Source organism: Lutjanus erythropterus, chromosome 20, assembly GCF_056507025.1.
Source record: "Lutjanus erythropterus isolate fLutEry1 chromosome 20, fLutEry1.hap2, whole genome shotgun sequence".
NCBI classification, from domain to species: domain Eukaryota; kingdom Metazoa; phylum Chordata; class Actinopteri; order Lutjaniformes; family Lutjanidae; genus Lutjanus; species Lutjanus erythropterus.
In genome coordinates, this window is record NC_139336.1 from 20,785,930 (window position 1) to 20,803,702 (window position 17,773).

Genomic DNA, 17,773 nt, shown 5'->3' on the forward strand with positions numbered 1-17,773 from the left:
AATAATTATTATTATTAACATGTATAATGATAAAATAGGTCAATACAATGTTAATGGAACTGAGACAGGTAAGGCTGAGAAATATTTATAATATTCAAAACATCTGTCCAAATGAAAAGCTGAATGCATTTTGTACTGGACCATTTATAACACTATATTGAAGTGAGGATTACAAATCTAAAGATTATACATTTGTGCACAAGAACGCATTTTTTACTTTAATATGGAAAATGGGTGTGTTTGATGTAGTAAGGCTGATAAATTGAAGCAAAAGCACGTTGTCAAGATGCCCCACTCCCCCGTGTCACTCCCTTGGAAATGGAAAAACATCCCACAAGTGAATTCTTCCACCACTCACAGTTTTGGTGCTATATTGTATTAATATCCTCTTACACTGGGGAGTTGCAATAATTAAATCCAAGCATTTATTTGCTTATATATGTGGTTCTTAAATAATGGAAAATATTACATGACTTGGAAAATGCTTCTTTTACACAGAAGTCTGTCTGACATTTTACACAGCCTCTGCTGTAAAGCACACATCCTCAGATTTTAGCAATTAAGGTGGTGAGAGAAAAGTGAAACAACTAATAGAATGGACTGAGAAAACATGTCCCAGTGCTGGGACTGGGGTTTGAACAAAGGGAAGGCTGCTGATTCTGGAAGCTCTGTGCAAAATACAAAACTACCACCAAACCTGCAATACAGAAGGTTAAAGTTTCATTTTAAAAGAGAACAAGGATGAAGACTGTTTCAGCTGTAGAGTTCGCCCAAATCTTCTCCAGTAAGGATGCAGCTTTGTGGGAAAAGCAGCATCTGAATCCCTGCAGAATCCCTACAGCTGAGCCGGGTTTTACTTTGGAAAGTCAGTTTGTTAGTCAGGCCCCCTGCTCACTCTGTATGTCTGTTATCCAGACACTCGTCTGTCAGTCTGACATCATTCTTAAGTTTGAAATAGGTCTCGCCTTGATCTGAATCTAACTGCCAGCAGATGAACTCTGACCATACTGGCTTTCTTTGAGTGTCAGACAAGAATGGAGGTGATTCTTCACTTCTTCTTCTTCTTCTTCTTCTTCTTCTTCTTCTTCTTCTTCTTCTTCTTCTTCTTCTTCTTATCACTTAATAAGACCATAAATGCATTTATTTGATAGTTAGTGCAAGCCATTGAAATAATTCTCCACAAATTTTTGCTTTTTCAAATGGTGTTTCGACCAGGCCTTTAAAGTTCCATAAACGACATTCACTGGCACTAGTTAACAACTCCAGGACCTGCATCTCAGACCAAAAAAATTGGGCTTGTTGGCTAGGATGTGCATGATTAGTCAACTATATGATTAAACTTCGCCACCCTCATGAGCCAGCACCAGAAATACTGGTTGGCTAAACTATTTATCAATATTTTCTTCATGTACAATGTCAGTTAACTTTTGCCTCTAAGCTGTCAGGGGCTGCAGTTCCAGCAGTTTGTAAACAGCATGGTTTGTCAGTATTTTGATGTATAAATGAAAGTAAGATTGAATGTAGGATGTGCCAGAATAAACTGGTATGTAACCACTTGGCTGGAGCAATGTGTAACCACATTCAGCACTGACATGAACATAAATCTGCAAGCACAACAGGCTGCTGCTGCTGCTAGCACTGCTAACATTAGCCACTCTGTGTGGCAGGCTGGCCAGTAACGTCAGCAGACACAAGGATCGTGTCTGATCTGAAAAGTTGAAGGATTTTGTAAGTTGTTGCATGGTGCAGAGTGGCCACAATTTAAAATACAATTTGGTCACTGAGGAGTGTGATTAATGGCTTCAAAGGACTCTTAATACACACAGGTTCAACATTATAAATTAACAATGTGGTCACTTTTACCTACTTTCTGAGTGTTTTCATGCTGTTGGAGGGATAGAGCCACCAGACCGCTTTGTGGGAAGATGCTATTTGCACTCTGGATGGGATAACCAATGTGACTATATTCACCCAGGGTGCAATATCTAATGCTATTTACACCTGGGTGCATATAGCCTTGAATTGCAGAGACAAACAGCCTGGTATCCATAGCCAGCAATGCTATATGCAGGTGTAAATAGCCAATTTGGCATTTCATACACACAACCTAACTATAACTGAAAACTGAAAGTAATCATAAAGAAACAACTTTGAATAATCAGCCAACTTAGTCTAAAAATTAAGTTAATAGTGACTTCTAATTTCACACTAGAGTCAAATCCTAGTCTGCCAGGACAGGACTCGAACTCCATGCTCCCACTGCAGAGTCCTGTGCTTGAAAACAACCTCTTATCTACTGTGAATTTTTCACTGATTACTAAAGAGGTCCAGTGTGAAAAGCCAAATAGCTACCATGTGCCCATTCTCACACTTGTGCAAAGAGACAATAAAAATAGAAATTTGTGCGGTGTGTATGTTGCTTTCAGCCCTTTGTTCTTAGTGTATCACAACTGTGTTGTGCTAACGTCTTAATGTCTTATCAGTTTCCACCAGCTGCTAAACTAAAGACAAACAAACACCTGACACTACAACTGCAGATGCACACAGGTGTAGTGTTCTTACGTGATGTAGCTCTCTCACACACAAACCAGAACGCCCACTAAAATGAATAATTTACTGGAACTTAACAACTTGGTACTGTAGCTTCCACTATGTGACTCATCATAAAGGTTATTTTGTACTATGTTCCTGCAATGACTTTGCATTAGTAGGGTTACCAGCCAGCAGTTTCATGTCTGCACCAACCAGACAAGATGTCTGTCTAGACTCATATGTACTGAAGATTAGAAGGAATATAGTGAAAGGTATTACGTGTATTATTTGACCAAATGAGAGCTATCGTGTTTGATTCCAGTGAGAAATATTCTGTCTTCACTTAGCGACCATTTTTACAGAGGACTGAGAGAGAGCTGATTAAGTTGGGTGATAAAGTTGAGCTTTGACCTTTTGGATAAAACATGTCATCACCTCATCATTTGATCTTATTTGATATTTTGTTTAATGCACATTTCTAACTGTATGCTGAAGGACCTGTGTGATTCAGAATTCTTGAAACACCTTTTTTATGACTTTTATGCCTTTATGTTTTTATGGCCATTCTCCAACTACCAACAGCTGACTCTCACTCTTCTTAACTGGTCACTACGAGCCACAAGTGATAAAAAAAACTTTTCAGTTATGAAATTTAGTTCCAGGTTGGGATGTGGGGGTCCTGTTAATGTTGGTGGAAAATCTCTACTGGTTGCGTCTGGCAGACACTAAGCGGGGATGTGCACTCTAATGAGTGACCTCTTCCAGTTAGTATGACCTCCAATTTCTCATCAGTCCATCCGTAAGTGTAAAGTGGTATCTGTTAAAAGAGATTCATGTGATGAAGTGAATAGTAATTTGCGTTGGGGTGCTACTAACTTACTTCCAAAGATGGTCAGGAGGTGGCACCAGCTAGAAGTCTAAAAATATTTTTTGATCTTTTATTCTAGACCACAGTGCTGACTACCACTAAGTTATAAACATGAGCGTCGTGCAGTGAATATTGTTCAGCTCTAACCAGCAGCCATTTTCCTGTCAAAGTGTGACCTTAATTTACAGTGTGCAGATAATTAAAGAAGTTCAGCCTCAAAGGGAAGAAGCCATCTTTCAACACATTTCTGTTGACTGGCACTGCTTTAGTTTCACTCATGATGACAACAGTTTCAGAGAAGGATGTCGAACTGTACTTTGCAATTCATCACGACAAGACAGGGTGCTTTGTCTCAGAGTGGAACAGCACAAATTATTTCTGCTCTCTAATGTCAGACAGCTGGTGTTGAAACATGTCACATTTCAAAACCCCTTTTTTCTGATGTTGCGATAGTTGTGTGATGTAAGATGTGGTGATCAAAGATAACAGTGGAAAAGCTGACCTGAAGAAAATAAGATAACCCGCGGGGACTAAGGAGCTGACACATACATATACACATATACATACTATTTATGTTGTATTTAAAACAGTTTTTTATTTTTTTAAATAAGGGTCCTGCAAGGGAATCTATGATGAAATTTCAGAGATTCAGATTTGCACCCGGGTGAGACTAGACACATGGCAACTATTAGGCTATTCACTCACAGTCCCCTTAATCTGGCTATGAAGTAACAAAGTCACTATTAAAGGGACAGTTCATCCTAAAATCAAACTACATATACATATATATATACATATATATATGTACATATTTTCCCTCTTGCCTGTACTGCTATTTATCCATGTAGATAGTTCTGGTGTCAGTTACACAGTTTTTGAGATGTCAGAAGTAGAGATGTCCACCTTCACTTATGTAATAGGACTAGATGGAACTCAGCTTGGTGGTGGTGCTAAAAAAAAATGCATCTGAAAAATCTCAACAAAATGTCTATTTCCAAAAGTCATGACCCGGTTACTATAGTATATGATGTCTCAGCAGAGTGGTACTTAGTGGTAGCCTAGAGTGTTAGTTACATTTTTTAACTTAGTTGACTTATTATTTAGATTTTTAACTATTATTTTCAGTTTTCATTACCAGTTTGGTTAATTTCTAGCAATAAAACTACTTGGATAGGTTTGGGAAAAGGTCATAGTTTCTCTCTGCTTTACGCGTGTAAATAACCACATTGGCACCACATGCTGTCTCTCTCCTTTTTTTTCTTTTTATGTTTTTGATTAGGCCTATTGTAAATCTATATTTTCTATTATCTCAATTTTATTGTATATTATTTAACACACTCTCTTGCTGTGTGTATGTTATCTCTGTAGACATGGTAATATCTTTATAATACATTTCTCTTGTGTGGTTCCTTCAGTGATTTAAAAACCAGTATACCAGTATACCATATTTAAAAAATATGTTGATGTAGTCTATATATATATACATATATATATATATATATATATATATATATATATATATATATATATATATATATATATATATATATTGCCTCACATCTCACACACTGGACCTAAACTTCAGCTAAAATTTTAATTTAATTTTAATTGAAGGAACTCACAGGGTTACATTTCTCTGTGATTGTATCTTGATTATATGAATTCTCCCTTGTTAACATTGCAAAAAAGTTCAACCAAGAAGGTTGCTTACACAGACGGTGAAACTATAAATAACTCATGTTTACGTCCCATCATTCATCCTTCATGTACATCTTGTGCACTGATGTGATCATGCATGTAAATACCCTCCCACATGCAAACAATGTAGGAGGTAGCCTTATCAGCCCAGAGATCAAAATAACAAAGAAGGCGATAGCAGATCAGTTAAGGCTCTAAGGTATATTCATTCATGTTGCATTTGTTATCAACTAAAATAATCAAGATTATTATACTATTCCACACAAAGGCCACTTCTTGGCATGTTTCCCATTCGTGACGCATAGAAACCTTATGAATAAAGAAACCTATCAGCAAGACTCACTTCACAAAGGCTCTTTTCCACTGTTCACTCTGTGTGTTCAGTGGGTGTTACCTGCATTAAGCAGTACACATGAGTGCATCTGTATAATACAAACAACTTGTGGCTTAAGCTGCACAAGCAAGTTGTGCAATCATGTTGTAATCTTACACAGTGACAATGTGAAAAGGTCCTTTTGACTGGTTGTATGGACCAGCTTAGTGAAATTTAAAGTCCACTTCAAATCAAAAAGTAGTTTTGCTTCATGTGAATGTTTGAGCTTCACTGTATAGAATGACGTATGTAGTTTGACTCTAGAAGGCTTTCACATTCAACAGTTTAAGGTAGAAAGTTTATCTGAGCTCACCTTAAATCTGAATGTGAGAAAAAAAATTGTATTTTCTGGATGACTTCATAGAAAGCACGCTGCTGATGAAGAAGGCCAGATATGCTGTTCAGGAGGGGAGAAACTGAAAGAGGTGGAGCAGGGCGAGCCGCTTTATGAAAACGGAGGCGTAAGTTTGTGTGGAGGTGTAAGAACTGAACAGAAAAGCGAGGTGACCACTTTAAAATAGTTTGTAACCACGACTGGCGTAACCACAAACCACCAATGGTTCAATTCGAAATAACCTACTAATAATAGAGAAATGTATGTTTTATTACTCCGTTATAGTCAAACAACAAAAGTCTTTAGATGTGGGGGTTTTTGAACAAAAACCCCTTTACAGATTTATCCCATATGATCATTGTGCATTTAATTTAAACAAGAGTAGTGAATAAGGAGTAGTTTGGGTAAGGAAGAAACTACAATACACAGAAATGGTACAATTTTCTTTCCATTTTTCAGTTTGCCCCTTTTATGATGAATTGGACAGTATTCTGTGTGGAAGCACCTGTGCTATATGTATGCCTATGGTGTGAACGAAGAGGACTGAGGCCCCATCAGAGCTGACCAGAAACAGAACCGAGTTCACTTTCAAATGAACTGACAATGTGAATGCAAACTGAAAGCCCCTCAAGACATACGTGGTGATTTTAAGACATCACAGTGAGTTTTTAGAAAATATTCTTGTGGAAAAACAGATCGAATACGATCGAGTATTTTCTATGTGCTACGTAAAATATGTCTTGAGCGGATTCCTAAATTCTGCAATGAAGCTTATTTAGTACAATTGTTAAGTTGATACAACTACAGGTAACAGTTCAGCTCAATTCAGAGTGTGGAATTTAAATGGAATAGTTTCTCTTTGTCCCCAACAGTTTTTAAACAGCCTGTCAACCAAATCTAAAACATAAATACCACGATCCATCTTTATATATAAGAGAGGGTGCATGTAGAGAGTAGACTGTGTACTGAAACAACATTGTTAAAGTGAATTGCTGGCAGAAAGAATGCAGTTTGCACACAAACGGCACCATGTTGCGCAAGTATCATTTTTCTGACTTGTTTGTCTGCTTTATGTCAAGGCCAAAGATTAAATATGTTTGTCCTCACACCCATTTTCCAAACACTGGATGGCTTATTAAACAGACTTACTGAACACAGGCTACCCGGGCTTCACCTGCAAATGTCAAGAAAAGAGACACGTACTGACTACAAAGAGACACATAATTATCACAAGATGATACACAATGACCATAAAAGACAACAAAAAAACGACCACAAAGAGACACAGAAAGACCCACAAAAGAAACAAAGAGATGCAAAAGGACAACAAAACAAACAAGAAGGAACAAATGAATCACAAAGAGACAAAAAAAATAACTAAGGACAAAAAAATAATACAGGAGACGCCCATATAGATGACTACAAAGAGACCAAAACAATTACAGTTATTTTTTTGTAACATCTGTAACTGTTGTCAGAACCACAAATTAAATTTCATTCACCAAACACCTCATTGCCCGGTTAAATAAAGCAAAAATATTCAAGTTTACATACAACTAGAGACAAGTGAGAATGTTTTTTGTAGTGCTTTGGGTGAACTAGCCTTTTAAGGCAGTGGTTCTCAAACTTTTTCTGGCATGCCCCCCTTCAAGAGGTTCACGTCCCACATACCACATTTTTTAAAATTAATCAATAACAATAATTGGGGGAGCAACAGTTTTGATAGCAAATATTCAACAGTCTCACGGCAGTTTGTGAGAGAGCTACTTTAAATCTAATCTATTACATCTGTGTACGTGGAAATTTATCGTTTTTTGTAACACCCAGCACAATTTTCAAACTAAAATATTATATCAAATGTGCAAAGTCCTCTTACACTTTCAAAATAAAGCTTGCTGTGGAACATTTCAGCACAGACTTTGTTGATTTTTATTATATGACTCAATTCTGCTAATACAGCATTCTATGGTCTGTTATTTCTGAATAGCAGATAGATATCATAGATTCTGGAGGACTTAGTCGAAGCAATAAAATAATTTCTAGATCAATTAAATCATTTTTCAATCAATATTTTGTGTCAATATATATATATTTTTGTTTCAGTAAGTAGCTGCGTAATAAGCAGGATAATGTACATGTAATGTTCACAGGTTATTAAAGCTTACTTACACTTTGCATTATCTTTGAAAAAATGCCTCTAAAAGATTGATGGTCAGTGATTAATTTAATAGTTGATTAATCATCCATTAATCGATTAATTGTTGCAGCTTTATTATCATTACAGATGAACACCGCAGTGAACCCTTTCAGAATAAAGGCCTGATAACAGAATAACAGTTCAAAAAATGATATTGACTCTCTTTGTTAGATTTTAAATTGTAATATGATGGCTTGTTTGAAAAATTACTTACACCACTGGCTCTCAACAATGACTATTTTTTTTTAGCTAATCTTGAACACCTTTTCCTGAGTTAAAATGTTACTCTAGTTCTAATCTGATATAGAGTATATATAACACTAAAACTGAGTTAGTTTAAATATTAACTCATTACCAGTGTTACGAGGAACACTTCAAATATATGTAATTCAACTCTTTTTTAGAGTTAACAATTCTATATTATTCATATATTTTATGTAAAAATGACTGCTGCTGCTGCTGTTTACAACTGATTTTTATTTAGAACAACAAATCATTTACATTTAAATCACCTTCAAAGTCATAAAATGCAGCTTAAGTTGTATAAAACAGTCAATAACATACACACCGCATTAGATTTAGTCATCAGAATAATAAAAACAGAACAACAGTGTCTGTTTAGTGCAACATTGTGTAAGATGAGGTAAACTGTTACATTTACTCCTGCTGAAGTGCATAAAAACAGGGAAGAAGAACTTCACATGGATCCCATTCAGATAAATCAAACAATACATTATTCTGATAAAATTGGGAATCACACTCATATGACATTTGGGCATCAAAAAACTTAAAATGTCTTAACTACTCCCTTTGCTATAACCAATATCTTCCTTGGTATGTGTTCACTTGAAAAGCATGGAAATGGTTGATCTTTGTGCAAAACGATTGAGGCTATTTTGCTGAAAAGTGGTGAGTTTTCCTCGGTGTCTGTGCAAACAAAGAGTCCAACACGACACTCAACTCCTCAACATTTTACCCACTTTGTGAGCTTGACAGTGGCTCTTCTGTAAAATCTAGTGTTTCAACTAAACACACTTTGACTGGACCAGACCCGACTGATTTTGAAACCGAGTATTCCCAATGATATGCTACTGCAAACTGGTGTTTATTTGCAAGTGATACAGTCAAATTTTGAAAGTTCTTCATGCAATCTTTAAAAAATTTGTGTTTTGCTTCAAACCTCGTGGTCCAGATATGAATGAGTGGTCCAGTCTTTCTGATGTACCTTGGGTAATTCACCAATTTTTTTGATGGGTTGAAGAGTTTAGGATGTTCAGTAATAAGGTGCTTTAAATACACTGTCATTTCCTCGGTGATAGAGTATGAAAACACAATGTTTATAATATTCAGCAACAAGCAGCAGTGCAAATCATCCTTTAGTATCAGGTCACCAAGTATCAAAGGTATGTTTGTGAGTAAATACAGTGTTTGTGAGGCATTTAATCCTATCCCATATACTCCGCAGTCAAAGTTAATATGTGTTGGCTTGTTTTTACTTTCCAAACAGCCATAGTTCCAGCATATATCCTGTTTAACAAGCTTTCTCTAGAGATAAAATGTTCGATCAAATATTCAAAAAGAAGTTTGACCTCATATTGGCCAAAACCCTTTTTCACTCCAGATTTTTCACTCCAGAAATTCGCTGTGTAGGGTCCTCAGTGAGCCCTCTCTGTGACCTCTCCAGCTCTGTGATAATGTATCATTATTGTTCTTTTGCAATGGTGGACAGTGATGACTTTCACTTGTAGCTGAGTAATATATACTTTAACTCAAATACTGGGGTTGAGTAATTTGTCCAAACTACTCTGCTGAGTTGTTAAAAACAAAAATGTTGAGCCATTGACGCATTTACCAAAGGAAAGGAATGGAAACAGTCATTATTAATTAATGAATTAATTATTTTTTTGGGACAGTAAAGCTTTGGAATTGATCACTTATTCTTTTGGTGTGTATGATGATGCACGCTCAGCTTTTCTTAGATAAAAGTAGGGAGGGCTCCAAGGGAAAGAGGTTGGGAACCACTGACTTAAACGATACATCAATTGTTACAGATTAATTTTCTGTTGATCAAATAAACAATTGATTGACTGGTCATATTGTAGCTTTTGGTTAGCCTTTACGACACGCAGTCCATGTCACTGAGTGGAATAACTGTTGTTTTTCCTCCAGCTTCTCCTCAAGGCACTGAATGAGGACAGGGTCCACTTTGGGGTCAAACTTATTCGCGAACCAGTGACCATAGTTAAGCAACCAATGCAACTCCGCTGCACCGTAAATACAAACGCTGCGGACGTGTTCCCCTGTGCATGATGGGTACAGCCTCTCCTCCAGGTAGTGCCACTTCACCAGCCTGGTCTTACTCATCAGGTCCGTGATATCAGGCTGGGATCGCGGCACCTCCCCAGGTACGCCCTCCAGTCGCACTAGCGTGGCCCAGAAGTGTTCGTCAGGGGAATACGTGTCCTCTGACCAGGCCAGAAAATCTTTAACCTTGGCTGAGGAGTCCATGTACACAATGAAATCCCGTGACAAAACAAAGTAAGCATTGCCAATGAACACCTCAATACCGTGCGGTGGCGGAGACTTTGCCTGCTGCGTTTTTACCGGCAGTTTTTGATACTCAAAGCTAGCATCTTGCAGCTCGTAGTGAAAGCTGAACCTCTCCTTCTTCACGTCAGTGGGTCGGCTCGTCTCCAACATGTTCTCACCGTTTAGGTTCTTCAGCTCTGACACCAGCTCGATGTTGGACCTGAGGGGGAAATCCTGCCCACAGAGGTTGATGACATACTTCCACTTCACTTCTGACTTTAAAAGATCCGAGAGACAGTTGAGATCAGCTTTCAATCGACTGATGCTTGCATAAAAGACGGACTCTAGCTTGGAGGCAATGAAGACATTGGGTAAACAGCGGGCTATACCCTTTATGGCTGCGATAAACTGAGCTGAAGACTTCTGATCATAGTGGATACAGAAGATATTAGTGGGCGAGTACAGCGCCCTGATGAGTCTCTCCACCATCCATGCAGACTTATGCACCACCAGTGAATAAGCAAGTGGAAAGTCTTTCTCCTCCTCTGAGACACACACGTCATCATAACCTCTGACGCTGATAAATAATGAGCAGTTTAAAGTGAGGTTAACCAGACTTTCGTCCGTGTCTTTCACAACATGCTTCCTCCTGATGACAAGAGATTTACCCACCTCCACCGGGTCCATTTCATAAATAGCCGAGCAGTTAATGTTGTATTTGTGGAATGTCTGAATCTCATTTGAGACCACTGGTGGAGGTAAAGGTTGAGTGACGAAGCTGAACTTGACGCTGATTAAAAGCAGGACACAGAGTGTCAGCAGCGACAGGAGTGAAGGGAGGAACTTTCTTCTCAGTCTGAGCAAAGAACATCTTGTATTCATCCTGTGGTGAGAGAAAGCACATTGAGGGGGAACAGAAACCAAAACTAACTGTGGGTTTTCATTAACATAGCCGTTAGTGAGTGAGTGTGTGGATTAGATTCCAGCCTGCAACATAACCTGCCGGTCTTCTCAGCGCAATTATTTGGACTAACAGATAAAAAGCACAGTACATACCAATTAGTGGTGGAATCTAACTCAAGGAGCAGTTCAGATTATTGCAGTGGGATTGTATGAGGCACTTATAATAGTCATTATAATATCTGAAGTAGATCTCAGTTGTCTGTCAAAGAATACAAGTTTTGCCATGGTCATTGCCATTTATTAATGTTCTGTACACTTATAAATATTATATATTCTATAATTTTGTGCTTGCTCCAAAAAGATTTTTGCTTCTTTGTGGAATACCCCCAGGTGCACTTCTTCATTTACAAATAAAGATGATGTTGTTAGAATTTTTGTAATCTCAAGCCTTTTAGGTAAGGGTACTGAGAAGACTTTGAACAAAATGTGTTTTTTTTATTCTCACCGTAACAAAATTTGCTACTTTTTCATGTCCTTCCACAACTTAATTGCATGAAACACCTAAAAACATCCCAAAGTGCATTGCAATTAAAAAAAAAAAAAAGCTGCAGGGAAATTAGGCATTTTAAGCTGCAACAATCCCCAAAACAGCCCATAAAAATTCTGATGGGACTGAAAAATCTATATCAGTTTAAGTGTATGCTATAGTTGAACTATTTTCATAGCTTTACTCTGCTGTTTTCTTACAGGAAACTACTGTTACATGCTCACAGATGTTATACTATATATTACAGTTTCTATATACTATATACAGCATTTGGATGATTACATAATAAATACAGATAAAAAAAAACATAAAAATAAAACATGTTTTCATGGTGAAATGTTGATGATGAATTAAAGAGTGTCACGGGTACAGTTAATTTTTGAGGACTTTTTGAGGAAAAATTATATTTGTAAGGTGTCACTCTGTTATGTTGTGATTGGTAATTAACTGGGTTATTTAACAGCAGTTTCTCATCAGAGAAGGCTGCCTGACACAAGGTAAGGCGGCGAATATATTATAAAATATAGCATACACTAAAACTTTCATTTGGATTTCTTTTTAGATGTGCCTTCTTTACATTTCAGAGGAAAATATTGTACTTTTTACTTCACTGCATTTATCTGACAGTTTTAGTGACAGACTTCTGCACAGTATACGAAAATCTTCTAAAATAATAATGACAACAATAATAACAAATTGATCATCCTCTATGGCTGCTCTGGCTGGTAGGTGGCTGGTCTTTCACATTAGCTATGTTTAGTGAATAGACATCTTACAGGAACTGTTTGCTTCCTGTTCTCCATGCAACTCCCTTCCTGTTCTTCCTGTTCCTGCTGGACTGTTTGATTTGTTTCTTGCTGCAAGTGAAGATTATTTTCATTATCAACTATATACTTTAGTTTATACTTACTGGGCTTATTGATGCAAGTGTTCTCACACCAGTGCTTGTGTAAGTATTGTTTGTATTTATTGTTGTGTAACTGTACTGTATTGTATTACTGTATTGTCTATTTTTTCCTTATTTACTACTGTGTCCTTTCCTCACATATCTCTGTGGCTGTGACACTAAAATCCCACCCCCCTTCTTTTGTCAAACTAACAGTCCAAAACCAAAAGACTCTTAATTTACAGTCATAAATGAGAAAGAAAAGAAGCAAATCCTCACATTTAAGAAGGTAAGTAGATAAGTAGAAATGGTGGAGGAAGAACTCAGAGATTTCCCATCTGATGGAGTTGATGTCTACATTTAATAAAAACTTTAATACGAGGTTAGCCTGTTACAAGGTTTAAAAGAGTTTGATCTTTTAAAATATATTTTCCCAGCATAATTGAAGAGTAAAAATCAAAGTCCCCCCAAAATACAGCTTTGTCCCAATTCTCCAGAATAAGTCTAATTATTTTATTTTATATTTGATCCTATCTTACTGAACTGAAGTACATAAAAAGAACAATGTTTGCCTCTGAACTGTGGTGGAGTAGAGGTATAAAGTAGTGGAAAATGGATATACTCAAGTAAATTCCAAACTTTTATGTTGGGTACAGTACTTGAGTAAGTGTACTTAGTTACTTTACCAGTAAGTAGTCAGAGTTGGGTCGTGACAGATTACATGTAATTAGGATTACATAATCAGATTACAATAATTAACCCATATTATATTTGAAAAAATGTATAAATTTACACAATTATTCTGTTCTACTGTAAATCAAAGTAAGTAACTCCTCTCAGGTTACTAGTTTTGTTAGTTACTTTGTTTTGTTTTTTTTATTTTATTTTATTTACATTGAGAACGTCTGATGGACATGTTGTATAAGTGCTTCTCATTTGACCAATGATTTGACCAACTATAAATGTTGACTATGCAAAATGCATTTTATTTGCATTGAAACTATTTGAGATTTTTTAAGAAAGGGGATAGAATATGAATATTTGTGGACTATGGCTGCATCCATTTTTTAGTATAAGGCGACATATTTCCAATTTTTGATTTTGAAGTAATCCAAAAGTATTCTCAGTAGATTATATTATTTTCTATACCTTTTGATCCCTTCTTGGATGCTCATATGTTAGATAAAAAGCAATAAAGCAGCAAATGTGGATATTTGCTGCTTGTCCTTTAAATCAGTTGAATTAATTCTAATATATTTTAGGTGTGCAACTAACAATTATTTTCATAGTCGTGGTGAAAAATGTCGATCAGTGTTTCCCAAAACCTAAGATGGTGCTCTTAAATGTTTTGTTTCACTCACAGCCAAGAGATTTTCAGTTTACTGTCAGAGAGGAGTAAAGAAACCAGAAAATATTCACATTTAAGAGGCTGGAATTTGAGAATTTTGACTTTTTTCCTTTAAAAAGTTACTCAAACTGATTAATCAATTCTCAAAATAGTTTTTAATAATTGATTAATAATCACTTAATTGATTAATTGTTGCAGCTCTAATATATTTTTTAACAATTGTGAGGACTGTTGGTTGGACAAAACAAATATTGTGAAGGTGTCACTTTGGGCTCTGGGTAATTGTGATTAAATTTCTCACTATTTTCATAATTATAACAAACAATCAATCGATTATTGGAGAAAATAATCAGCAGATTTATCCATGATGAAAATAATCTTTAGTTGCAGCTCTATACAAAATAGTTCAAAATGAGCTCCACCTCAACCAACCAATCCTTCTTTTACATTAATGCACGAGTCAACTAATGATATGAAATATAATAGGAGTCACAGGGGACATTTTTCTACATGACTACTTTAAGTACATTTTCCTGATTATACTTAGACATTTTTACTGAAATTGCATGTTCAAAGCATTGATACCACAGAGTGATATCAGTACTCTTACAGAAGTAAAGGATCTGAACATTTCCTCCACCACTGGAACTGATTCAAGAACAAGATGTGCAGCTGAATGAGAATGAGGAGGTAACAATCTGGGAGCTGAAAGAGAAATTGTACAGGAAGTATTTTTAACTACCAGGTAGGACTGAATGATTTTGAAGAAAATATCTCAAAGCAATTATTTTGACTGATTTTGCAATTACGATATGATTTGCGATACTGGAGGTAATAATAATATTTATATCATTATTCTTATTTTGGTTGAAAATCATGTTTAAAAGATTATGGTGTGACGATGTTTTTTAAAGTCTGTAGAATGTGATTTGTAGGAAAGGACATCTCTGCCTCACAACATTCATTAATTCAAAAGTTTGTGACTCATATTTAACCTTTAACAAATATTGCACCTCTTACGACTTTAAAATTGCAGAAAGCCATACTGCAATTTTGATAAAATTTCAATTAATTGTGCAGCCCTGCTACCATGTTCTTAACTGTGACAGGACATCAAATTGATCATCCTCTATGGCCGCTCTGGCTGGTAGATGACCTGTTTGTCAGATGAGCTGCGTTCAGTGAGTAGACATCATAAGGAAACTGCTCTACTTCCTGTTCTCCATGGCAACAATGTACCTGTGTAGGAACACTGTCAATCCAGTTAAACCTGCAGCACCTCATGCCTCTAAAGTCAGCTATACAATGTCATGCCCTTTACGTAGGTTTGCTTTTCAGTACACCAGGTAACATATAGGTCAGTCCCTGCCTCTCTGCCTTGGACTGTTTGATTTGTTTCTTGCTGCAAGTGAAGATTATTTTCATTATCAATTAATCTGCAGGTTACTTTCATGATTAATTGTTTATTAAAGTTATAGTAAAGTCTATTAAAGTTGCACCGTCTGTTTTACGCCTCTTTTCCTTCTTACATCCTATATACTTTAGTTTATACTTACTAGGCTTATTGATGCAAGTGTTCTCACGCCAGTGCTTGTATAAGTATTGTTGTTGTCTCTATTCTTTTTTTTAACTGTACTGTACTGTATTGCCTATTTTTCCTTGTGTCCTTTCCTCACATATCTCTGTGGCTGTGTAAAATCCAAAGAGTCCAAAGCGACGTCTTCAAATTGCTTCTTTTGTCAAACTAACAGTCCAAAACCAAAAGACTACTGTATATCAAAGTAAGTAACTCCTCTCAGGTTACTAGTTTTGTTAGTTACTTTGTTTGTTATGATATTTTATTTTATTTACATTGAGAACGTCTGATGAACATGTTGTTAAAGCGTTTCTCATACATTTTTTCCGTGGTAATTTGATTTGACCAACTGTAAATGCTGACTATGCAAAATGCATTTTCTTTGAAGTGAAACTGTTGAAACTGAATATTAATATTTGTGGACTATGGCTGCATCCATTTTTTAGTATAAGGTGAAATATTTCCAATTTTTGATTTTGAAGCAATCCAAAAGTATTCTCAGTAGATTATATTATTTTCTATTCCTTTTGATCCCTCCTTGGATGCTCATATGTTAGATAAAAAAAAGCAATAAAGTTCCCTCTAAGGCTCTCTTCTAATGGAGAAAAGGTGGTAAAGTCCCCTTCCTCTGGACAAACACAATGCAGTGCCATATGGCTGCCCTACATACAAGAAAATTATTTGGTCTATGAGTGCCTTTAAGTACTTCTATAGTTCCCTGTGTGTTCTTATTATGATGGCGATTTTTTTTCACCATGTTGGTGTCCCACAGCACACAGGTGGTGCCATTTTATTTTGTTCACCCCTCGTTATCCAATCTGCACCCAAACTTCTTGCGTTGTTGCTCAGCAACTCATATTGTAGCCTATAACATCAGAATAGGTGCCCATATAGCTAAAAAATAGTTGCCAGATCCCCCTCTTCTTCCATTGCTACATTTTGATCCACCTTTAAAAAATGGTAAGAATTACGCTTCCTCGACTCCTATTCTAAACAGCCTACTGTATAATATTTATTTATAGTAGTTTAATAGTATATAACAAGTAAAAACACTCACCTTGTTCCATAAGCGGGTATTGGTCAGCCCGACGCCTTCCACACCGTTACCACCAAGTCACACCCTTTAAGTTGTAAAAACGAGAATAAATTCAGATTTCACACACCTGTTTCTGTTTTGAAATATAATAATGAACCACTCTTTAAAGTAAAAACTTGAGAGGAAATTTACCGATGTTAGGAGAAATAAGAAGAGAGTTGACAGTTCATCTTTTACGCACGAGCGGTGCGACATCTACTGTATTGACAACTGGAACCAGCTCTCCGTTAATTAATCGCATCGCAGACTGGATTTACCACGTGGCTATCAAAAGAATAGTGAAGCTAAAATAAGTACAACACGCGCTTAAGGACAGCTTTCAACCTGTCCCCCTGTGTCTTGTGTGTTGAGAGTGTGAGAGGAGGACCGCTCTGCGCTCTCGCAAATAACCCGGAAAGAGGGAGGGGCTCGTGGAAACTACGAGATGCACTAATTACGGATAAGACCTGCAAAAATGTTGTCCGTCGTGTCATGTGTCACCAGCGATTTTCATAAAAGAGACCAGTATTTCATGTTGTGGGATGTTAAAGTGAATGTAGAGTGAATCTGAAAACACTGAATCTGTGCGCAAGTTACAGATACCCCCCCCCCCCCCAACAGCTGATTAAAGTGGATGAATGAAAACCCCGTGCCTCGAGTCATCTGAACTCACTAAAAGTAGATCCTAAGTGAAAACTGTGGCACAGTACAAACCCAAGACAAAGTTTTGTTCTGATGTTGCAAAGTAGAATTCCTTTTCTTTTTTTTTTTGTCATAGTTCCAGTCAGTGGGATGTGACTAAGGCTCAGCAAAACCTGTCACACTGAGCTGCACCAAAGCCTGATCTAAGGTTAGTTCAAAACGGAGCTGAGCAAATGAGAAAATTAAGATTTGAAATGAGACAGAG

General features: G+C 36.7%; 1 protein-coding gene across 2 annotated transcripts; it reads right to left on the reverse strand.

Annotated features, from left to right (window-relative positions):
* Positions 1-9,817: 9,817 nt before the first annotated feature.
* Positions 9,818-17,181, reverse strand: LOC146308464 (beta-1,3-galactosyl-O-glycosyl-glycoprotein beta-1,6-N-acetylglucosaminyltransferase 4-like). 2 transcript variants are annotated; one of them, XM_084746548.1, is made up of 2 exons: positions 17,025-17,181; positions 9,818-11,418 (listed from the first exon to the last, which is right to left on the reverse strand). In XM_084746548.1, the coding sequence occupies exons 1-2, from the start codon at positions 17,080-17,082 to the stop codon at positions 10,112-10,114; spliced, it is 1,365 nt and encodes a 454-aa protein (XP_084602674.1). In that variant the 5' UTR covers positions 17,083-17,181; the 3' UTR covers positions 9,818-10,111. The 2 variants fall into 2 exon arrangements, with proteins under 2 accessions (XP_084602674.1, XP_084602673.1); XM_084746547.1 differs by lacking the exon at positions 17,025-17,181 and having other exon boundaries at positions 9,818-11,899.
* Between the last annotated feature and the right edge of the window lie 592 nt (positions 17,182-17,773).

What these genes read in the sequence shown, in the direction of transcription:
- LOC146308464 (XM_084746548.1), bottom strand. Translation starts at nt 17,082, where the DNA reads ATGTCGCACCGCTCGTGCGTAAAAGATGAACTGTCAACTCTCTTCTTA. An exon ending in TCTCTTCTTATTTCTCCTAA is followed by an intron (nt 11,419 to 17,024) that starts CATCGGTAAATT and finishes CTTTCTCTCACC; the next exon opens with ACAGGATGAATACAAGATGT.